Consider the following 25,627-nt stretch of genomic DNA (forward strand, 5'->3'; position numbering starts at 1 on the left):
ACTGAGACACAATTTTTATTATTATTTATTTTTTTCTCCAGAATGCTGTTCAGGGCTTCCGTAAATAACAAACTGATTCGCGTATGAAAATAATAAGCGGTGAATTTACCGCAAGTTTTCAGCAATTTTGCAGCAAGTCTAGATTACATGCAGCTCCTATCTACTTGAATGCGGAAAGGCCAAAATCTCCAAAATGGTTGGTCAGGATTACAATAAAAGAACATATTTCAAATCAGCAGTCAATAAGCACGTGCATTTTCTCGTTCTGACAGACGATGTCTGTATCTGAACGGTGATTGGCTCTTTTACCTTTATGGCGGGAATTCTATTTTTACCTCCGTCATATTGAGCGTTCCAATTTCTCCCATTCATTTCAATACAAGTGCTCTGTCGTGGGTTTTTTGCGCGTGGTTGGTTTTACAAGCACTTGCTTGTTTATTTTTATTTTATAAAGTGCTTTATATTTGATGTATCTGTAAATACAGTATAGCATATATATTAAGGTAATACCAATGATTAACACTCCCAAGCATGAAAATGTTCACATATGGATAACTGCTTGACAGAACTCTTAAGTCAGTGTATTAGAAATGAAATTGTGCCACAAATGTCAAGACGAAACCTCCACAAGGAAAAGAAGGCCTTAATGCCATAACTCTTAATATCTTGGCTCTCAGCTCGCTTTTCCTTTTTCCATACTCCCGCTCTGTCTGAAAAACGGTTTTCATTTATGTCCTTGGAAAGAGTTTTCTTTAAATTCACATTCTTCAGATGCCTTAAAGTCCCTTTAAATGTTATTCCTATAAACGTCCAAAAGCTCCATGGAGATGTTGGCAGCATTATGTGAAGTTGAACAAAATATTGACAGATATTTCTACTGCTGTGAAAAGTTTAAGGCGAACTGTCTACTGCATACTGTTTTTATTTATAAATAGTATGTGAAACAGTAGGCATGTAAAACGTATTAATCATAAAAGCGTTTCGCATCTCATTGCATAACTGCAGCTGAACCTCTTCACACAAAAGTTAATTATACCCAACTGTTGAAAGCAGCTGTTGCAACTCATGTCTTAATGGGCCAATATAGCTTCAAACAAAAACAAGACGACTTATAACAAACAAAGGATGGATTTATTTCCAAATCAACATGGAGACTGAAAGTACTGACTGAGCAATTTGTAAAATGTTAACAAAAGTTTTGAGTCACAGCATTACAGTTATGTCATCACATAGCAGGTTGTCTAAGGGACAGAAAGCAGCAGAATCCTATTTGAATTCTCTCAAATGCAGTTCCTGTCCATAACACATCAGCATAGTACAGTGGAGCACACAAATGTTAATGAGTTTCTCGTCAAATGTTTGTAAATGCACCACGGTCTGATCTAAAGACATGCAGGTGATAACTATTATACATGTAGGTTCATAGGTTTTGTTTAAATGCACATTCCATGCAGCTGCTTGCATGTTCTTACTTTAAAATCAGATGAATACTGATCTAAAAATTATAACAAATTATTTTATTTCCTTAGAATCAGACACCTTTTTCTCTCTTTTTTTTCTTTGCATTTGAAGTTGTCATTTATGGGCAGAAAATAAACTAATTTAAATTGGATGTCGCATATGAAAGGGAACCCATTTTACTATGCCCTTTCGGCATCCAAACGTTAGACCTCCAGTGTACAGTGGATTGGTCCAAATAAGGATACGCTCCAATGATGCACTAAAACCTAGACCAATGAGACTGTCAAATAAAAGGGGGAAAAATTATAATTTACATGCAATAAAAGGGGGGCAATCTCTCAGCAAAATATTAATAAAAAAAGTAAAAAAAAAAAAAAAAAACTAACAGTAAAACTGCAGTTAAATCTAAGGCACAGGTGCATTGATTTTTCTATTGCACTTAAAAACACACACACAAAAAAACATATGCATCTGTACGGACCACAAACAACATATTTGTACAGAGGCATTCTTTGCAGGGTACCTTCTCTTTACAGGATCAATTACAAAATAACATCAGAGATGATGAGAAAAAAGAAACAGAAGCCGTTTCCCATTGTAAATTATAGAATGTGAGAAGGATTATATAACCCACATCAGCTTTATGGGGCATCAGGGACACATTTCTCAGGGTGCTTCACTTTGCGCTAGCTGCTGTTGAACTACAGTTGTCGAGAGACAGGATGAGTAAACAGACGGCATGTTTACCCAAAAATGAAAATTCTGTCATTAATTATCCTCATACTGTTCCAAACCTGAATGACTTTCTTCCGTGGAACACAAAACAAGATGTTAGGCAGAATGTTAGTCTCCGTCACCATTCGCATTCATTGCATCTTATTTTCTCTCTCTCATGGAATTAAAGAAAGTCGTGCAGGTTTGGAACAATAATGTGCATGAATAAAAAAATCTTTCATTTTTGGGTGAACTATCGGTTTATTCATAATCTATGGCTTGGAAGTAGTGTTTTCCCCTGACTTGTCGTCATCTTTGAGGATGTGCTCTGTGATGCCATCTCCCATGTCTCCCTGCTCAGCGTTACACTGGAACTTGTCGTGGGTCCATTTGGGGCTGCCGCCACTCTTGCGAATCATGAAAGTGCCTCTGCCGCGTGGGAAATTTCCTCTGCCTCGCCCACGAGTTTCCAACCACTTCAATTCACCTTCCTTGTCCCGATCGTCATGCTACAGTCGGGCGAGAGAATATGAGAAACAAAAATGAACAGAAAAAGGGAGAAAGGGGGAGGGGGGGTTAAATGAACGAACGAATTGAAATAAGGGTTTTAATTTTTGTTCACTTTCAAGTAATAGAAATGTGTAAAATATTCAAAACAAATTGATAATTAACAACTAATTGAAGGGTGAATCGATCCTAAAGTACCGATAATTACGATTCTGATGTTGTATCAAGAGGATCAATCCTCACATAAAAATATTGCTACTAAAATGTATTTACTAAGAGTGATTTTTTATGTATTATTAACCATAAAAGGATTGCATTTCATTAGATACAGCATGAAAAAAAAATCGAATCAATTAGATGTCTATGATTAATATATTTCTCCTTTCGCTCATTTTAAGTGACAGAAAAGCTGAAAGACACAAGCATCTGCAGACACGATCAATCGTGACACTTGTTATAAATTAAATGCGATTAAAATCTGCTAAAAGACTGAAAATGTTCTTTTGTTAAATGATAAATAAAAATAGATGTCTAATTCATTTGCAATTTAGGCCTATAAATAAAAAACAATGATGGCTTTTAAATAAAACATTAAAATGGCAAAAACGATCCATTTTATCCTCAGAAATTGCACAAAACATTTATGATAATAAATCAGTTTTGGATTTGGTATAGAGATATATTATAAAAGCCTTGATAGAACACAGCCTTAATTTTCTGTACATTTAATTTGTCATCATACAGTTATGACAATGTCTATAGTTTAATATTATATTTGTATCAAGAATGCTGCAGAGTTTTTAAAATAAAATTTAAGACTTTTTCCAAGACCTGAACAAATAAAATTAATACTGTATCCCCATATCAAAACAAACCCACACACTTAAATTAAATCATGTATCACAGACTGTTTATATCTGAAAAAATGCCTATATAGATCGATAACCATTGGGCAACTTTTATGATTATTGATGTGTGAAAAAGTAATCGAACCCAAACCTACTGACCAATAATAACTGTCAATATAACATGGTTTGATTCTGAAGCTCACCTGGAAGTACTTCCGACTCTTGGGGGTGTATTCAGGGTCCCACTCCTCATCTTGGGGGCGTGGGGGGGCGGCCATATTCTGAGGGTTATTGTTGGGGTTGTTGCCAGGGAAATTTCCTCTATTCCATCCTCTACCTCTCATTCTAGGCTGCAAATACAAGAGAACTACAAATCAGCTGTAGATAGACCATATTTTACAGTCACAATCAGTAGCAAGCTGGCATTCGAAATATAAATGAAAATATCATGATCTTTTAAAATAATTCTTGTGACAAATCAATAAGCCCCATCAATGTCACAAAGCATCGGAGTACTTACAAATCCTCTGTCATAACCCCCTCGACCCCTGTCGTATCCTCCTCGATCGTAACCTCCTCTGCCCCTCTCATAACCCCTGTCCATATGACCCTCATAGTCCCGAGGGCCGCCGCGCTCCACGGGCCCGAGATACTCCCTGGACCCCAGACGAGCCTTATTAAACCCCCCTCCTCCCTCCATAAACTCCTCCCCATGGAACTCCCTCCCTCTGTACAAACGAGGGGAGGGAGAGGAAGATGAAGAGGAGGAAGAGGAAGGAGAGCGCTCTCGTTTCTTCTTGCTTTTCCTTTAGAAATGAGAACAGAGTTAAAAACGATCTATTCAATCAGCTACAGAGATAGAGTCAGCGCTTAATATATGGTTTGAAATGACAGAGGAGCAAAGAGCTGTAGTTATTCAGATTAAGATTACAGGGTGTAGAGAAAACTGTCAAAAAACGTAGCCATAGTCTTCAAAGTTAAAACACAGTTCTATAATCAATGGCCCCATTTACACAGGGTTTTAATGTGCACTTTAGGATCTGTTTGAAACTGGACGATGGTAAAGACAGGTGTTTGGTTAAAACATTTTGTGATTTGTCCACTTCAACCACTTTTGAAGGTTGTCAAAAGAGATCGAAAAAACATGAGACTGCACTGGCCTCGTAGAGTACACAATCATCCGTTCGAATAGCAATGAACATTGCAAACTCACCCGTCACTTAACCAATGCACTAAAGCCCAAAATGAACTTTGGTTAGATGCAGGATGCAAATTTGGTCATCGACAGAGTGCTCAAGTACTGAATGTGCTCAGCATGCTTTTTCTAGTCATGCTTTCATGCATCTGGAATTATTTATTATAGCATTCAACTATGCGTAGGCACTCAGTGTTCGTGTCAAAACCGAAGTATACAAGAGTTTTAAACTTTGTCAGAAAATTGTGGTTTTAAAGAAAATAACCGTTCAATTGGAAAATTGAAAACGTGCAACCATAACCATGCACAGAACCTCACTGATCTTCTGCTGTTCACACCTGAAGCTCAGTTAATACAGGTAATCCTCAAAATAACATTTGGATTCATAGCAAGAATAATGGGGAGAAATGGAGCAAAAATATTACATTTATTTTCTTTTACTTTATTATCATGCAGTAATATACCAACACGGAGATTGATGTATGTTGTCATGAAATCAGAGACTTTACCCTTGAAATCCAACCAAGTGATTAATGGAGATGCATCCAGTTGAAGTCAGAAGTTTACACACACTTTGCCACTTCTCACAATAAGTTGCTGGAATTTTGGCCCATTCCTCTGCAGAGTTAGGTTTGTAGGCCTCCTTGCTCACACACGCTTTTTCATTTCTGCCCAAAAATTTTCAGGGCTTTATGATGGCCACTCCAATACCTTGACTTAGTTGTCCTCAAGCCATTTTGCCACAACTTTGGAGGTATACTTGGGGGTCGTTGGAAGACCCATTTTCAACTGAGCTTTATTGTCCTGGCTGATGTCTTGAGATTTTGCTTCAATATATCCACATAATTGTCCTTCCTCATGATGCTATTTATTTTATAAAGTTCACCAGTCCCTCCTGCAGCAAAGCACCCCCAGAACATGATGCTGCCACCCACATGCTTCATGTTTGGGATGGTGTTCTTCAGCTTGCAAGCCTCACCCTTTTTCCTCCAAACATAATAATGGTCATAATGGAAAAACAGTTCGATTTTGGTTTCATCAGACCAGGAGAAATTTCTCCAAAAATATCCTTGTCCCCATGTGCTCTTGCAAACTGTAGTCTGGCTTTTTTATGGTGGTTTTGGAGCAGTGGCTTCTTCCTTGCTGAGCAGCCTTTCAGGTTATGTTGATATAGGAATTGTTTTACTGTGGATATAGATACTTGTCTACATGTTTCCTCCAGCATCTTCACAAGGTCCTTTGCTGTTGTTCTGGGATTGATTTGCACTTTTGCAGCAAGTTCATCGCAAGGAGACAGAATGCAGTCTCCTTCCTGAGCGTTATGATGACTGTGTGGTCCTATTGATGTTTATATTTGTATACTATTGTTTGTACAGATGAACGTGGTACCTTCAGGCATTTGGAAATTGCTCCCAAGGATGAACCAGACTTGTGGAGGTCCACATTGTTTTTTTGAGGTCTTGGCTGATTTATTTTTGATTTTCCCATGATGTCAAGCAAAGAGGCACCGAGTTTGAAGGTAGGCCTTAAAATACACCCACAGGTACACCTCCAATTGACTCCAATTAGCCTATCAGAAGCTAATTGTCTAAAGGCTTGACATCCTTTTCTGGAATTTTCCAAGCTGCTTAAAGGCACAGGTAACTTAGTGTATGTAAATTCTGACCCACTGGAATTGTGATATAGTCAATTAAAAGTGAAACAATCTGTCTGTAAATAATTGTTGGAAAAATTACTCGTGTCACGCACAAAGTAAATGTCCTAAACGACTTGCCAAAACTATAGTTTACTAATATGAAATCTGTGGAGTGGTTACAAATGACTTTTTGGTTGGTTTTAATGACTTCAACCCAAGTGTCTGTAAACTTCTGACTTCAACTGTAGATATCAAACAATTGATAAATATAAACATTCCATAAACAATTATAATATATGGGACAAATGTTAGTCAATCCTCTACATTATGACAATTCTATAATAGATTCTTTAGATTGTGATAAAAATTCTAAAAGCTTTTTAAGCAGTGATGTGACTTGCTTGTCAACTTTTGATTGAACTGCCCACAATGCATCTTAGATCCAGGTGTAAACAGGGCCATTGATGCTCATTTCCAGTAAAAGTTTCAGAAGTATGAGGATGTATGAATAGATTTGCATTCACTGGAGTGAATAATCACAAAAACATCTTAGCGATGTAAGACAGATATAAATAGTTATAATTGGACCAAGTCCAAAACAGTATAGTATGCAAATAATTGCAATTAAGAAGATTAATAACAATTATTTAAGCACATATTGCAATAATGTCATCAATGTTGATTATATTATGTATGATGGATGTTGTTACAATGTTAGCCAATACACTAACAATGTCTTCTCAAAAAGTAAAGCTTATAAAGTCTGTACGTGAGCTGCTTCAAACTCGTTGCAAAAAAAAAACCTGGGAAATACGTCATCCTACAAGAAAACTGTTTTAGATATTAACAAAAAGTCAATAAACTGTAAAATGTAAATGACAATAGATAAGTTAAACAAACTTACAGTATCAGTCAAGAATAAAGGCTCAAATGAAACCTACTTTGACTTCTTGTGTTTGGAGGATCTGTCAGGGGAGAGCTCATGGCTAGGCGTCCGTGACCCAGCTGAACTCTTTCCCCCGTCTCGTTTAGGGTCCTTTTTACGGCGCTCAATATCCAATCGAAGGTCCAATGAATCACCTTCATGCTTTTTACCATGATCCTGTGGAGTCACAACAATGACCCGAAGTGTTAACTAATTTCACACCCAGTAAACTTAAGATAAAAACTTCAAGGCCAGATTAATGCCATGTCAAAATAACCATAATTTCGAACAAACTCCAAACATAACTTTTTATGGAAACGTTCATAATGGCAAATAGATCCACGTGCAACTTTTTAATCAATGATGCCAAAATACTTAAAACGCACCATAAATTCTCTACATTATTTTGAAAAATCCTGAACCAAAAAAGTGCATCAGGTAATGTTGGCTAAAACACAATAACATTAAACAGACATACAGTATGTAGCCATCTTTAATGGTTGAATCTGCAGCCATTGTCTTTGTTTTTACATGATGTAAAAACGGTCAAGGTACGGAAGTTGGAGCTTACATAAAATATGCCATATCCAACTTGTAATTGTGAGTTTGACGTAAACAGTTTTTACTAGTCGTAAACATTAATTACAGTAATTCCAATGTTATGTGAATGCAGCATAAGATTTGCCAGACCAAGTTGGACTACAATGCATTTTTTAATAATCATGTTTTGAACTGAACTTAAAATTCAACTTTGACTTAAGATGAATTTAAGGAGTTGGGTTAACCTGGGAAAATAATATACAAATGTGAATTGTTAGCTAGAATAAAACTATATGAACAAGAACACATTGAAAACGGTTTACTCACACTGTAAAGGCTGATTACTATAATCCTGACAGTCAAAACCCAGCTGAAAAACTCCATCTAATGGCCACTTTACGAATAACCTCAAAAATCCAACCTTAGTTAATTCAGTCACCCTCTCTGACTTAGGAAAATTATTGGTTGGTCTCAGAATTTAGTTTGGCCAAGATGTAACACAACCAGCGATATTGTGTAATCTGAGAGGTAATGTGATGTAATATACCATATCACACTTTGAGACATCCACTGAAATTGTGACATATATCTAACAAGTGACTTGATGGCAGAAAATGCACAAATCTAATGAGACAGCAGCATGCTCCTTGTTTTCCTCATATTGACTAGTACTGAGCCTCACGTTTGTTTATAAACACATTTTTGAGGAGATATACTTACTATGGTATTGGTTAGCGGTCCAGTGAAAGGCTTGGACACAGGATCATTTGTCACTTCCATTTGATTAGCCATTTTGTTTGGGTAAGTATGTACCCACGATTAATCATACGACAAAGGCTGGAGGGTGAGAGCATAAAGCTCAGTAATACAAGACTGCAATTGGGGTTCTTGTGTATTAGCATTAGAGACCTCATTGCACATTTCTGCTGTTTCAGCTGGTACACATTTGGGCAGGAATTTCAGATTTGAAAACGCTCGGTCACCTTGTAGCCGCTCTCTTCGAAATCCTCAAACAGGTGAGAGTGCTTCTTAAAAGCACTGGGAGACACATCGATTCTCCTGTAAAAAAAAAAAAAAAAACGGAGGAATTATGAATGGGAGAAGAAAACAAGGTAAATAAACCATAATTAATAAGGAGTATTTATGGTTGTTTTTATACTTGGAGTTGAACAGAATCAGAATGCAATGCTCCTCCTACCTGTGGATCTCAGGACTCTTCTTTGGCTTCGTCATTTCCATCTCTGCCGCTTTTCTTTGGTATAATCCAAATCGCTCATTCAGAGTCATCCCAGATGACTGGAAATGTTGAGCTATATTCATAGGGTAAAAAAGTAATTTCCTGGATGTCATCATATTGAAGTACAAGTACAAAAAAAAGCCAAAATATCATTACAATTCACACAAAAATGGTCCGAGGACTGAACATTGAGAATAACACAAAACACACCCTCACTTGTTGTTCCAAACCAAAGCATTCAGAAGCATTTACAATAAAATTAAACTATGGAGATGTAAGGTAGAATGCTAGCCTCAGTCACCATTCACTTTCATCATTGTCTTTTTTTCCATACATTCTGCCTAACATCTCCTTTTGCATTTTACAGGGAAAAGTCATACATGTTTGGAATAACATGAGGGTGAGTAAATTATGACAAATGTTATTTTTGAGAGAACCATCCCTTTATAGACTAACAAGAGTTGTACATAACCACTAGCTTAGACAAGAATTACCTTTAATATGATGTACTATGGTGACTATGTGTTGAGCAAATAGCTCTGAAGGGCTCCTGCGAATCTGAGCAGCCTGAATATGTTGGAAGATTGAGCGAAACTCCTCGTGATCTTTTTTACCAGGGTGCACGAGATCCCGTGATAAATGTCTTTCTTTACCTAATGCACCTGATGAGCTGAGGAAAAGCAATGAGAGTGATACACATGCATCCAGTAGTCATACAGAAATGCCAACATTATTAACATGACTAGAAAAGCAGAAAATGTGATTTCCAGAAACAGCATTTTCTATGCATACCTCTCTCCTTCATCAGTAAATGCTTTTACACTGAAATTAAACTTTGGTTCTCTCTTCACTGAGGATTTAGCTGGGGGTGAGGACTCTCTTCCAGCTGGGAACACTGGCCTGCCTTTAGAGGGTGACAGAGAGGACGGACTTATCCTGCTCTTTTTCTTTTCTTTCTTCTTGGCGGCCTTCTCTTCCTTCCTTGTCGCGTGCTTCCGACTGCGGTAAAGTTCCACATCCAGTTCCTCCTCGACGTCTTCATCCCTCCGTGACGAAGCTTTGTTGGAGAGATAGACAGAGTCGTCCCATTTGCCGAAACGCTCCTCGCTAAAGTCTCGCAATGAGAGGGGGACTTTGTCTTTATACTTGGACTCTTCCTCATTCTTCCTATCTTTCATTTCCTGGCGGTACTCCTCCTCCTCAAGGTCGAGAAAAGGAAGTCCTTTATCAGTCTTTGAGCCATCATAGCCAGAATCCGTTGTGTCGAAAATGCCTCTAGATTTAACGCTGCTCTTTTCATTGTCAGCGTCTCCCGTGGATAAAGCTTCATCCCTGCCATTATCCCTGTCTGACGAGGGCTTTTTCTTTTCTGCCAAAAACCTGGTAAAGGATCAGATGTAAATCACATTTTCGTACATCAAGGAGCAAACTGTATTGGACTACACTGAGATTTTCACACCATTTGACATTGAGTTTCTGACACCTTTGAATGTTCACCGCAAGACAAGAAAAGCTACTTACAACATAAACGATAAAGACAAAAAACATGCGCAAACTTATGGTTCAACTTTGCAGAAATGCAGACACGACTAACCAGGATGGGGTTTTTTATTCCATACTTACATCATTAAAACCTTTTCTCCTAAATTATGGGATTGCAAACAACCTCATAGCACAGGGAAATGCCCAGCAAGTTTTGGATTGTGACATTTGAGTTTGAAATTAGCTGGTTTCCATTATAAGCTCTATTCTTCCAAGGATCTTTGTCACTGTACAAGGACTAAACACATTTGAGAGAGTGGTGGTTATCGTTAAACTGCCAAGAGGACAAAACGAAAGAGGGAAAACATCCAAAAGACAAAAAAAATGAAGAACCAACATACTTTTTGAAAGCAGTCGAGATGGAGGCGGACTTGTCCTCTGCCTTCGTTTCTTCCTTGGAAAAGAAGCCAAAGCTAGTTGAAGTTGACTCCTTTGCCGGCGGGCTTTTGTTGGCAGGACCGATGCTCCGCCACAGTGAACCACCATTGCCAGCACCTCCAGAAAGGGACACTTTAGCCTCTGACTGACCGCCGGTAGATATTGCACTGCCCGAGCGTTTGGGGCTGCCATCATAATCGCTCAGGCCTTCCCATTTACTGGCAGATTCGTCAGGGGTACTTCCCGCAGGCTTGGATGCTTCCTTGGTGGATCCCTTACTCTCGCCAGGTGAGATCCTTCCCTTGGCATCTTTTGAATGGATTCTTCCGGCGCTAGAGTTGCGTCGTCGTGGAGAAGAGGAGTGGGAGGAGGAGCTTGAGCGTCTGGAATGCCCAGAGGACGATCTGTCAGAATGGCGCGATCTGCTTCTACTTCTTGTGCGCTTACGGGGCGAGTGGGACCGAGAGCGCCCCCTCCTGGGACTGTAAGAATGGTCGTATGGCTGCTGCTGGTCTCTATGGCCATGCCAGTTGTTGGAACGGTAACCATAGGTGCCACCACCTCTGTGATAGTTGCCTCGCGGGAAGTAGCCACGCCCTCTGCCCCGGTTGTACTGGAACGGCCTCCGGTAGCCACGGAAACCACGATTATATCCGCGATTGCCCTGAAAATCTCTGGTAGAGTAGTTCCTCTCCTTGCTATGTGAACGGGATCTTGATCTGGAACTAAAGGATGCAGAGGGAGAGATATAATTATGGTTCATGACCACTTAAGGGCACCATAGAATCACTATTGTATTTGCAATGTGCAAGCAAAGACCATTTGGCTAAGTTATGTGCTTTCATTGACAAAGTGCTATATCATTTCCTTTAAATTTCACACATGCTGTTTCACATGCTGTTCTTGCAGCTCCTTTTAACACTGAATGTATGATTGTGCAGCTTAAATGTATATCTTAATCATAAACTTTCCAAGTTACATAGGCTATATCAACCCAAAAAATATCATATATAATGAAAATACCCATAAAGGAACTGCAAACTTAACCATCTACATAAAATACCAATCCATGAAATCTGTCCTTCTCTTTATACAAGTACCAATTTCCTGGACATAACACAAAGCACAAGGGCTTTACTGAAGTTATGATCCAAATTTACCACTAACTAAACCAAACACATTCACTACACCACCAACACAAAGTCTTTTCATTGGAAAAAGGTTATTAAGAGTAACATTAACAAATCAGAATAGCTAACTTCCTGACTGCGGGAAAGACATGCAAAGACTTTGGAAAGCACACAAAGTGGAACGGGGTAGTCAAGCCAGACAAAAGTGAAACGTTTTTAACTCTAACACTCACAGGACACATACAACATTAAATTAAAAAACAACACAAAGAGACTGGCAAATAGGAGGATAATCATCCTTGGTACAGCTGAAGTCAGAAGTTTACATACACTTAGGTTGAAGTCATTAAAAAAAAGGTTTTCAACACCACAGATTTACTATTACTAAACTATAGTTTTGGCAAGTCGTTTAGGACATCTTTGTGCATGAAAGTAATTTATCCAACAATTGTTTAAAGACAGATTGTTTCACTTTTAATTGACTATATCACAATTCCAGTGGGTCAGAAGTTTACATACACCAAGTTAACTGTGCCTTTAAACAGCTTGGAAAATTCCAGAAAATTATGTCAAGCCTTTAGACAAATATCCAGTTAGCTTCTGATAGGAGGTGTACTGAATTGGAGGTGTACCTGTGGATGTATTCTAAGGCCTACCTTCAAACTTAATACCTCTTTTCTTGACATCATGGGAAAATCAAAATATTGCAGACCTCAGAAAACAAATATGGACCCCCACAAATCTAGTTCATCCTTGGAGAAATTTCCAAATGCCCGAGGGTACGCAAGTATAAACACCATGGGACCACGCAGCCTTCATACCGCTCAGGAAGGAGATATATTCTGTCTCCTAGAGATGAATGTAGTTTGAAAGTAGAGCAGAGTGGTCAGTACAAATCAATCCCAGAACAACAGCAAAGGACCTTGTGAAGATGCTGATGGAAACAGGTAGACAAGTATCTATATCCACAGTAAAACAAGTCCTATATCGACATAACCTGAAATGCTGCTCAGTAAGGAAGAAGCCACTGCTCCAAAACCACCATAAAAAAGCCAGACTACAGTTTGCAAGTGCACATGGGGACAAAGATCTTGCTTTTTGGAGAAATTTCCCCTGGCCTGATAAAACAAAAATGGAACTTTTTGGCCATAATGACCATCGTTATGTTTGGAGGAAAATGGGTGAAGCTTACAAGCTGAAGAACACCATCCCAACCGTGAAGCATGGGGGTGGCAGCATCATGTTGTGGGGGTGCTTTAATGCAGGAGGGACTGGTGCACTACACAGAATAGATGGCATCATGAGGAAGGTAATTATATGGATATATTAAAGCAACATCTCAAGACATCAGCCAGGAAGTTCAAGCTTGGTTGCAAATGGGTCTTCCAAATGGACAATGACCCCAAGAATACCTCCAAAGTTGTGGCAAAATGGCTAAAGACAACAAAGTCAAGGTATTAGAGTGGCCATCACAAAGCCCTGACCTCAACATGACAGAAAATTGTAGGGCAGAACTGAAAAGCGAGCAAGGAGGCCTACAAACTTGGCTCAGTTACACCAGTTCTGTCTGGAGGAATGGGACAAAATTCCAGCAATTTTAGTGAGAAGCTTGTGGAAGTCTACCCAAAACATTTGACCCAAGTTAAACATCATAAAGGCAATGCTACCAAATACTAAAAAAAATTATGTAAACTTCTGACCCACTGGGAATGTGATAAAAGAAATAAAAGCTGAAATAAACAATTCACTCCACTATTATTCTGACATTTAACGTTCTTAAAATAAAGTAGAGATCCTAACTGACCTAAGACAAGGAATGTTTTCTACGATTAAATTTCAGGAATTGTGAAATACTGAGTTTAAATGTATTTGGCTAAGGTGTATGTAAACTTCTGTCTTCAACTGTATCACATCCTGGTTGTTTCTATTTGAATGTTAATGACCTTAAATCAAGGGCGTGATAGAGCGCTTAGGTGCAGCTGTTTTTAAACTATTTAAAGCTATTTTCTGAGCTGTGACATTACAGTGGTTTAAAAGCAGCCCATGTTAATCCACAACAGCAGTTATCTGTTTTTTATATGCCAGTGTACTCCTAAAGGGTCAAATGAGCTTAAGTGTCCATATTTTTGACAATTCATTTGGGGTTAAATGTGACAAATGTTCTTGACTGGTTTCTTGAGAATATCCTTTTGGGACAACAATCCAAAAACATTGCCGTTTCATATCTTACACACTGGCAAACAAATATTTGTCCAACAAAATGTTCTCTAGAAGCAGAATGCCCCCCACACCACCTGTTTTTTTGAAAGTGTCTTCATTACACTTGTCCACAGTACAAGCTGGAAAGTGTAGTTTGGCTAAGCGATTTAAAGAAAACCTAACAAGCCCTTCTATATGTTTTGCCCCAACTTCCTATTGTTAATAAAGAAAACTATGCTTGTCAAACCACTTAAGAATGATGTTGAAGAAATTTAGAATGATGTTTGACTTTCACATTTATTCATTCTAGTGCCAGACCGATTTTTCGGTCAGCCGATGTTAGCCTTTCAGAGATATATCAGTATCAGTGTATCTCTTTTCCGATATGCACAGATATAAAACTTTTTTTCAGAACATATAAATGCAGAAAACAAAGTTTAGGGTGATTTAGAATAGTGTCATAACGTAGTTTGTCCAGCAGAGCATGCACCAACTCCATTGCTTAGAGCTGAACTGCCTGTGATTCTGCTGACATTGCGGAGTTAAGTGGTGTCTTCACAGTAAGTTGCTAACTAGTTTGTGAAATACATACTGGAAAGTTAATAAACATAACCCAATCATATTCCCTTTTCAATATATCTAATATAACATTAACCCTGTCCCTGACAACCATGTCACTCATGGTTATAACATCTGTTTGCTATGTTAGCCATCTATAGTTTGTCAGTGCAGTCAGTAAACACAGCAGATTGAAAGGTAACCATTAGAGCATCTTTTTGCAGATAAGCAGACAACAGTGCGGTAATGGATTGTCTGTAGAGGGTTGATTTCACGCTATATTGTTACCTAGTTGGTGAGACGCAAAGCTGGAAAATAAACAATGACCATTTTTTACTCTCCGTGACAACAAGCTTATAGCAAACCACATAGCTACTTTCATACTAATGCTGCACGATTAATCATATCACAATCGCGATGTCAGCCAGTGCGATTATATGACGACAAAATGCTGTGATTTTATTAAATAAATAAGTGCATGTGTGGACATGATAGGCAATTTTCTACACAGCTAATAAAAAGATGACTAGTCTATAATGATGACATGTTAGATGAGAGGAGCGCTGCAGCTCCAGTGTCTGATAGAAACACAGATCACAGCATGGCGAAATATCTTTATTTCATCCTTAATTAAGCTTCAAATAATACGGGAGCGTTCCATGTAAATAAGCACAAACTCCAAAACTGTCATTCTCTGTGCGGTCAGAACTGCTTCAACCAGTCGCGGAAGAGACCCAATCTGAGCGGGAGTCCAGACCGGGAGAGATTTAAAATTCTGTCGGCTGATGCGTACTCTAACACGGAGATGCTCGTCTCTCGCCCTGCTGTCTGCAGCTCGCAACGTCATCATCATGATAAGATCAATCTTGTGTGAAAAATAACACTAAAATGACAACAACAACAACAATATATATATATATATATATATATATATTAGATAGATTTTGGATAGACAAGATTGACAAATGCTACTCTTATGGCTAAAATGTTTACAGTGTTCAGTGACTAAAACAACATAAAAAATGCCCAGACATTGTCAAACAAAACGACTAAAAACAATAAATAGAAATAGGATTATGTTGACTAAATATGATAAAAACTAAAAAGGACATTTGACACAGGATTAAGACTAAGATTAAATAAAAAAAACAGCTGATGAAACTAACACTAGTATTCAGTTGGCAGGTCATTAGTAGTGTATTGACGAAAAGCCAATGTTTACGTGTTTTTAACATCACTTTTTTGATCACTATAGTACCACCTCCGCCTCATTTTGAGCCAGGAAAAACCCTGGTTATATGGCGATATTTTGAAACAGCACAGAGAAATGTAGAAAAGTGAGATAGAAAATGATCCACACACTGGACAAGAGATACCAGCGATAAGTAGAACTTATTAGAAAGAGGATTTGGAAATACCAGTTTGCGTGAACCACACTTTTATATCCAGTTTCCTTTTCAAAAGAGTTTATACAAAGTACATGTTACATCCTGCTTAAATGTCCCTGTTTGTTTGGACAATCTTATTTTCATGAAAATGTGTATGTTCTTATTTATTGTTCTATTTTATTTAGATGAAATATTGAGAAAATAAGTTGGCAGTAATGCAAAAATATTATTATTTAATTTTGTAAAAATATCATTTTAATTTGAAAACACTGTTCATTTATAGTTGTTGTTGTTGTTGCTAGTTTGTATGTTTGACTTGAAAAATACACATTTCAGCATTATCAGTAATCTATTTGTGCATTTTCCTTGATAACCAAGCAAGTTGACTCATGATACCATTTGTTTATTATATCGCAATGGCATATCGCAATATTAGCCTCAATAATCGCAATATGACCTTTTCCCCAACTCGTGCAGCCCTATTTCATACCTTATCAGCTGAGGGGAAGCTAATGTGTAAACATGTATTCACCAAACTGTTTTAATCAGGATTCACAGTTTTAGTACCCCCTTCAACTGAATAATTCCAGTCGTTGCATTTACAAAATGTAATATTTAAAAGACTGGTTTTCCACTGTTGAAAGTTTCCCCTGAGATTGTATAGCAGAATACAGTTTAACACCCGCTGCCGCGGTTTATCTCTTGACTCAGCAGGTGTAAATGCTTCTTGTTTTACAACCTTCCCCTAATTGACTGGCAGTATTATAATAGTCAGCATTTGACTGATACTAAACAGTACTGATGTTTATTTAGCCATTTCATTTATTCTTTATTTAAAGAGCACCTATTAGGTTTTTTCAAATATTACCTTTCATGTAGTGTGTTATAAAGCTGTTTGTGAATGTAAAAAAAAGTCTGCAAAGTTTTAAAAAATCAAAGTGCACGACAAATTAAGTTATTGACTCCCAAAAGAGAGAACCGATTCTGAACAACTGAAACAAGTCGTTAGTAATTTCAGACTTACTTCCTGTACTAACTTACGTAATGTGTAACAAAAAACCCACCTCTGGTCTTCATTGGCTGCTCGCAAACAGCTTTGACCCACCCTCAAACACTACACTAAGCAGTAGACCAATCACAACAGACTGGGACATCTGACCAATCAGAGCAGAGTAGATTCTCTGAAAGGAGGAGTTTAGAATGAACGCTTTAGAACGGACCAATCAGAGTAGCTCTCTGAAAGGAGGAGTTCAGAATGAACGCTTTAGAACGGACCAATCAGAGTAGCTCTCTGAAAGGAGGAGTTTAGAATGAATGCTTTAGAACGGACCAATCAGAGTAGCTCTCTGAAAGGAGGAGTTTAGAATGAATGCTTTAGAACGGACCAATCAGAGTAGACTCTCTGAAAGGAGGAGTTTAGAATGAATCCTTTAGATCGGATCATTGAACGAGTCGTTTTTGACACCTGTAAAAAAGGTAATGCTGCAATTTCAAATATGAGCAAATTAAAGTGTTTTTTGACCTTGGATGCGTGTAAATCTATTGTATGAGACTTTTAAAACAAAATTAGACACGTTTAAGAACTATAATAGGTGCTCTTTAAATGGTCAGCCATTGACTGATCCTAAACTTACAGTACTGATATGTATTTAGCAATAATTTTATTTTATTCTTTATTTAAATGGTCAGCAACTGACTGATACTGAACATACAGTACTGATGTTTATTTAGCTATTTATTGTATTTTTATTTATTTCTCAGTGTTCATTTCTAGAATTTGTTGACAATGTATACTAATAATGTCAAATATTCTTTGATAAAAATATTTATTTAAGAACGCAGCCTTCTGAGTAGCTTTGCATACTCTTATCTGTGCAAAATTGGTGCACAATCCACATAGAAAAGGTCTGTTTTCAATCCAAAAATTTGGGTTGGGCTCTAATTAATTCATTAAACATATATTTATAGTATTATTTATAAATGCTTGTTGAAATTCCAAACAATAAGAGAAGCCCACTGGTATAACTATTAAGCAACTGATAAATTACCAACTACTTTAGAATAGTAAAAGTTAAGACTTTGTGCACCTGTAGCGACGCTTCCTGGACCTTGACCGAGAGCGGCTCCTCGAATGAGACCGAGTGTAAGACCTTGATCTAGACCGGGACCTTGATCTGGACTGGGAATGAGATGCAGAATTCGGGGGCTTAGACATCCTTGCACACACAGTATCTTCAGACCTAAAAGGCAAGGAAATGGAGTTATTGCCAAACTGCAACATAAGTACCACAGTTCTCTCGATCTTGCAGTATTACCATGTACCATTACGATACAAAGAATTGTGGTGGAAAAAAGGACACCACCAAGATACTTACGACCAAAGTTTGATAGACCTTAAATGGTTGGACACCCTTTAAACACCAAAAAATAGACTTTTAGTAAACTTGTCAGTGAACTTACAGGTTTCATTGGTTCAAACGCAAGATTTAATGTTCTGGTAAACTTGAATCAAATAGCTTGTTCGACATTATTTTTGGCATAATGTTGATTACCACAAAAAATTATTTCAACTTGTCCTTCCTTTTCTTTAACAAAGCAAAAAATCGAGGTTACAGTGAGGCACTTACAATGGAAGTGAATGGAGCCAATTTTGTAGGGTTTAAAAGGCAGCAATGTGAAGCCTTAATTTTATAAAAGCACTTACATTAATTCTTCCGTTGAAACGCATGTATTACTTGGACTGTCAAGTTGTTAAACTCTTAATTTTAACAGTTGTTTAGGACTTTACCGTTAACAAGTTACGTCGTCATGGTAGCAAATTTGTAAAATTGAAAATAACTTTACACAGAAAAGGTTTGCAAGCAATTTTATCACACTAAAATCATGTTTACATGCGTATTGTTAACGTCTTGTCAGAGGTAAAACAGTATTTAAAAATTAACAGATTGGCCCATTCACTTCCATTGTAAGTGCCCCACTTACAATGGTAAGTTAATCTCATCAGGTGCAGCGGCTGACGAACTGGTGTAGAGCCAACAACCTGTCCCTGAATGTCGACAAAACAAAAGAGATGGTTGTTGACTTTAGGAGAGCACAAGGTGAACACACTCCGCTGAACATCGACGGCTCCTCTGTGGAGATCGTCAACAGCACCAAATTCCTTGGAGTTCACCTGGCGGAGAACCTCACCTGGTCCCTCAACACCAGCTCTATCACCAAGAAAGCCCAGCAGCGTCTCTACTTTCTTCGAAGGCTGAGGAAAGCACATCTCCCAACCCCCATCCTCACTACATTCTATAGAGGGACTATTGAGAGCATCCTGAGCAGCTGCATCACTGCCTGGTTTGGGACTTGCACCGTTTCGGACCGCAAAGCCCTGCAGAGGATAGTGAGGACAGCTGAGAAGATCATTGGGGTCTCTTCCCTCCATCAAAGACATTTACAAAAACACTGTATCCGCAAAGCAACCAGCATTGTGGACGACCCCACACACCCCTCACACAAACTCTTTACCCTCCTGCCATCTGGCAAGAGGTACCGAAGCATTCGGGCCCTCACGGCCACACTGTGTAACAGCTTCTTCCCCCAATCCATCAGACTCCTCAATACTCAGAGACTGGTTTGACACACCACACACGTGTCCTGAGTTGCACTTTAATTACTGTCACTTTATAACTGTCTGCTACCTCAATAACTGCTATGTGCATAGAACATTATCTCATAGTATGTTATGTTTACATTTTAGAAACTGTCATCTTTTTGCACTACTGAGTACTGATCGTGCTGCACTGTCTCTATTGTCCTGTTCATTGTCAGTAATTTGTTGTACTGTCCCAGTACTTTTGTGACGCTTGCACGTGCACTTTATATAGGTATATATATATATATATATAGGTATTTTATATAGGTATTTTATTTCGCTGTGTTGTCTCATGTGGTCCTGTGTTGGTCCTTTGTTGTTTTTATGTAGCACCATGGTCCTGGAGGAACATTGTCTTGTTTCGCTGTGTACTGTACTAACTGTATATGGTTGAAACGACAATAAAAACCACTTGACTTGACTTGAAACAGTGCAACCCCGATTTTTTGCTTTTTCTAAGAAAAGAAGGGACAAATTAAAATTCAATTTTGCGATAATCAACGTTACACCACAAATGTGGTCAACTGAGCTTAAAGAATAGTTAGGGCTCGGTATCGAGTTCCATACATTTTAGGCACCGACATATCAATACGTTTATGTAAGAAACTAAGTCGATAATAAAAAAAAAGTAAACTTTAAAATCAACTTCAATTGTCAATTTATCTTTTTACACAAACGTATTGATTTGCTTCAGAAGACATTTATTGAATGACTCGTGTGGATTACTTTTATGCTGCCTAAATGTGACTTCTGGACCGTCAAATTACTGGCACCCGTATACATGCATTATAATGACCTGACAGAGCTCTATCTTCTACTAAAAACCTTTATTTGTGTTCTGCTGAAGAAAGACAGTCATACACATCTGGGATGTTATCAGGGTAGGTGAATAATGATAATTTGAACTATTCCTTTAACTTGAATTGAACTCCTGTATATTATCCTGTATATTCCTGTAGAATAATTCAGCAGAAAGCAAACAAGTCATGGAAATATTGTCATTGGATGTAGCATCTGTCAGCTATGAAAATAGCTTCTAACACACAATTCTTTTAGCATTTTCTGTATTTTTAAGCTATTCAAATTAAATGCCCGTATCGGTCTTAACATAATCAGGACATTGTTTACATGAGATAGCGCCTTTTTAACCTTAACGGTATTCAACACTGTTACTCATTCATCCATTCACACACACACTCACACACCAATGGCGGCAGAGCTGCTATGTAAGGTGCTAGCCTGCCATTGGGAGCAACTTGGGGTTCACTGTCTTGCCCAAAGACACTTCGGCATGTGGAGTCGGGTGGGTGGGGAATCGAACCGCCAACCCTGAGATTGGCAGCCGACCCGCTCTACCAACTGAGCCACAGCCGACCTAAGGTACTGGACAGAGATCTTTAATAGAGACCAGTAGTTTCAGATACTTAACAATAGTAAAGTAACAATTAAGCAGGTTAGCAAGTTTGCAAAAACAATCCACTGGTTAACCATTATTCTACTAAATAATTATAAGCATTTACAAAAGCCTACATGAAGGCTACTGAATAAATCCGCCTGCTTTATTTTCTCCTTTATTGCATTCATCTAGTATCATCAGAACCCTAGTGAATTGAACTGCAGTATTATTCAGGTTGGGAAGACATTAGGGTGTGTCTGTATGCATGATAGACTCTTATGTTTAAATTGTCTATGTATTTGCATTCACAGTAAAAGCAGGAACTGGACACAGATAGCAAACAACAATTTTATCCCAGTCCTTCAGGTTTTTGGTTTTCAACGTTGAAATACAAAAGGCCATCAAGCCCAACTGGTGCAGCTAGTTTTCAATCAATCCAGGACATGCATGAAGTTTAAAGGATTTGAATTGATCTAATCATCAGTACTGACTGAGGACATTTTAAAATTGTCTAAAAAAACGAAATAAATTTATTTGAGAAGCAACATAAGATATTTAGACTTTAAGAGAATGAATCTTAAATATACAGTAAGTGTATTTTGTATATGTGTATTTTTTCACTTGGTTATACTTCTGTGAGTGCAGTAAAGACAAAATATACTTGTATCCCAGATCTATTCTTTAAAAGTAAGTCTAAATATCTTATGTGCGGCTTCTCATGTGAATGCATCTTTTTAAAGGACTTTGGAGATTTTAAAATATTTGTATTTTTAATATTATATTCAACATTCTCAGAAAACAATGTTTTATTCTGCAGTATAGCGCTAATGAAAATGTACATTGTTTTAAAGGAGTTTTAGCCAAAACAAAAACGTATTTTGTTGCAGTGTATAATGGGGCGAAGACTTCACCTCTCTCTCCTTTCGGTTCACTTCAAACCATCTTTAACCCACAAAAAAACGAACTCCCTCATATTAATAAAGCTTGCCAAATTGCCAATTTTCTTCAAGATAAGAAATGCAGAGTGACACATATTATGAGTCAATAACTCACGAGCCGTCACGTTATAATCTAGCTGCAGCAAGTGCGTGCTCGAGGGATGAGCGTCCCGCGACAGTGTGCATCAGCTGGGTGCAGTTTCAATCTCTCCCCCTTAGATCGGGACATTTGCACAACTCATAGAAGAGGCGCTGAATGCACAGAGTTTAGGACTTTGTAGATATTTACATGATCTGCTGCCATATTATTTTAACTTTAATAAAGCTATAACGCATTCAATATAACAGGATTTAGGATGTAATGCCTGGGTGTTTCCTTTAAAGAGCTCCGGCTCCACTTATTCCACAACGACAGAGCTTCATTTTTTTATTATAATTCCCTCATAATTTGTGATCTACATCACCTGAAGCTATTTGGACAGTTTAGAGTGCATCTGGACAGTGATCTGTGTAATTATTCCTCTCCTCAGTCAGGCGCGAACTGCAGTGCTGCTCTCGTGCACCATCATTAGTTAATTGTGATCTCATGTTACGTTAAATGTGATCAAACGACTATTCAACAATGAAAATGTGATAATGTCGTCTAATTGTTTCACCCCTTCTGTCTAGACAGGCAGCTCACTAAGTGCCTAAAATATCATCTAGATAGACGATTTACTAGGCTGTGAGCCATTGGAATACCCCAAAACACTAGCTGCTCTGTACCTAAAATGCTGTCTATATAGGCAGCTCGCTAGGTGCCTACAATATCATCTAGATAGACGTTTTCCTAGGCTGTGACCCATTGGAATACCCCAAAACACTAGCAACTCGGTGCCTAAAATACTGTCTATATAGGCAGCTCACTAGGTACCTAAATAAGGTGCCTAAAATATAATCTAGATATATGATTATACTAGACTGTGAGCCATTGAAATAACCCAAAACACTAGCAACTCTGTGCCTAAAATGCTGTCTAGATATAGTCAGCTCACTAGGTACCTAAATATCATCTAGATATATGATTATACTAGACAGTGACCCATTGGAATACCCCAAAACACTAGCAGCAACTAGTTTTTCAGTAGGTTTTAAGAAACCACTACTACTATTATTCAGCTATATTTTGTATAGTAAATTGTAAAAACACTTATTTCAAAACTAACAGCAATAATGGGTTTTACAATCCATTATCATAAGTATCCAAAAACACTTTCATTTTCACTTCCCTCGCCTAAATGGGTAGACCTATTAATTTAACGCATATCAGAAACATTACAGTTGTACATTTAGACTGGATTTCATCTTCAACATTCATACTCATTAAAAAAGGTTCATTATGAGCGCTGAGACGAAGTTTAAAGGCATTTACTGACACAAGATACATGCGGTCAGAATGATAATATCTGGCTCCACAATAAATTACATTATATCGTCATTTAGAAGTACAGATTCCAGATCACATATTAAATCCTCAACTTATGCGGCAAAAAAAACCCAGAACATTGTTGAATATCCGATTAAACTGGGGTGTTTCGTTGATATTAGCTATTATGCTAACACTAGCACTATTAGCACATCTCCAGCAAACAAAACGCCCACAAGGACATGAAAATAACACAAAAGCAACATTTAAGTAGTTTAACAATCAGAACACAACTCACATTCAAACGTTACCGTGTAAAAATAAATAAATAAATAAAGATAGACTCACTTGCTAGACGAATGTGATTAGCGCGAGCGCGCAGCAGTCTGAGCAATACGTGCACGAGACGGAGCAATGGCGTGTGTAACAAACACTCAATCAATATATGTCTTATTTTCTATAAAGGTATCCTCTTTGTCCTATTGGCTCTCCTAATTCTGTAATTTAAGATGTTAGGTTAAATAACATGTCTGAGAAGAAGCCATTTGTTCCCTTCAGGAAACGCAAGAGGTTTCTGCGAGACAGTTCAAACCTTCCAAGTCGTCGTCGTCGTCGACACACACACACACACACACACACACACACACACACACACACACACACACACACACACACACACACACACACACACACACTTGTAATTTCAGACGACTAAAAACATTTTTAGCATTCTAAACAAAGTTTAATAATTAATAATAGAAATAATAACAACTAATAATAACTAATTACAACAATAACATCAATAATATTAATTATTATTATAATTATTATTATTATGAATATTATTATTAGGCTCAAAACCAGTTGTAACCTAATTTTTCATATTTGTTTGTTGATTTGTTTTATTTTGTTCCCAAACAAATTTCTCAAATGTGTTTCACTACAGCGAAACCATTCTTGAATTATTATTTTAAACTTTATAAAAGCTTTTACTGTTCAATTTAAAATGACTTAATTGAAATTTAATATGAATTTAAAAACATGTTTAGCCTTCAAATCAAAGTTTAGTCAACTGTGCGTAATAATATAATAGAAAATAATAATAAGTCAATAATATAATAATAATTATATTATAATAAATATCATTATAATATATATAATTACCATATATGTTATTGAAAGTTAATGAAAGTTCTCTCATCATTTACTCACCCTCATGCCATCCCAGATATGTGGGAAGATTTTTAGATGAATATTTCAGCTCCTTCAGTCCTTTCAGTGCAAGTGAATGGTGACCAAAACTTTGAAGCTCCATAAAAGAGGATAAAGTCAGCATAAAGGTCATTCAAATGACTCCAGTGGTTTAGTCATTGTCTTCTGAAGTGATCCAATTGGTTTGGGGTGAGAACAGACCAAAATGTAACTCATTTTTCAATGGGCATCTTGCCATTGCAGTCTCTAGACAATCATGATTTCAAGCTTGATTACACTTCCTAGTGCTTGATGCATAAGCAGAGCACTAGAGGGCGCTGTAGGAAGAGTAATTGCACTTGAAATCATGATCGCCAAGCAGAATGCTGTCAAGATGTACAGTGAAAAAGGAGTTACATTTTGGTCTGTTCTCACCCAAAACTGACTGGATCACATCAGAAGACAAGGATTAAACCACTGGAGTCTTATGGTTTATGTTTATGCTGACTTTGCCTACTTTTTGGAGCGTCAAAAGCCTGGACACCATTCACTTGAATTGAACGTACCAACAGAGCTTAATTTGTGTTCTGCATAAGAAAGTAGAAAGTCATTCACATCATAGAGATCACAAGGGTGAGTAAATGAGAGAATATTCATTTTTGGGTGAACTAAACCTTCAATAATAAGTAACAATTGATATTAATAATGCAATTATTGATTTTGTGTTGTTAAATGATGAAAATAACCTTGCTGTAGGACTTTGTTGGTAAAAACAAGTTACAGCTTTCTATCACTTCTG

General features: G+C 37.6%; 1 protein-coding gene across 1 annotated transcript; it reads right to left on the reverse strand.

The window, feature by feature from the left end:
* Positions 1 to 1,125: 1,125 nt before the first annotated feature.
* Positions 1,126 to 24,271, reverse strand: LOC127650186 (thyroid hormone receptor-associated protein 3-like). Its single transcript, XM_052135439.1, has 11 exons — positions 23,986 to 24,271; positions 18,346 to 18,498; positions 10,947 to 11,708; positions 9,856 to 10,443; positions 9,558 to 9,733; positions 9,025 to 9,136; positions 8,810 to 8,885; positions 7,303 to 7,463; positions 4,051 to 4,336; positions 3,734 to 3,880; positions 1,126 to 2,684 (listed from the first exon to the last, which is right to left on the reverse strand). Exons 2-11 carry the CDS (start codon positions 18,471 to 18,473, stop codon positions 2,448 to 2,450), a joined length of 2,673 nt encoding a protein of 890 aa, XP_051991399.1. The 5' UTR covers positions 18,474 to 18,498; positions 23,986 to 24,271; the 3' UTR covers positions 1,126 to 2,447.
* Positions 24,272 to 25,627: the final 1,356 nt, after the last annotated feature.

Source organism: Xyrauchen texanus, chromosome 10, assembly GCF_025860055.1.
Source record: "Xyrauchen texanus isolate HMW12.3.18 chromosome 10, RBS_HiC_50CHRs, whole genome shotgun sequence".
NCBI classification, from domain to species: domain Eukaryota; kingdom Metazoa; phylum Chordata; class Actinopteri; order Cypriniformes; family Catostomidae; genus Xyrauchen; species Xyrauchen texanus.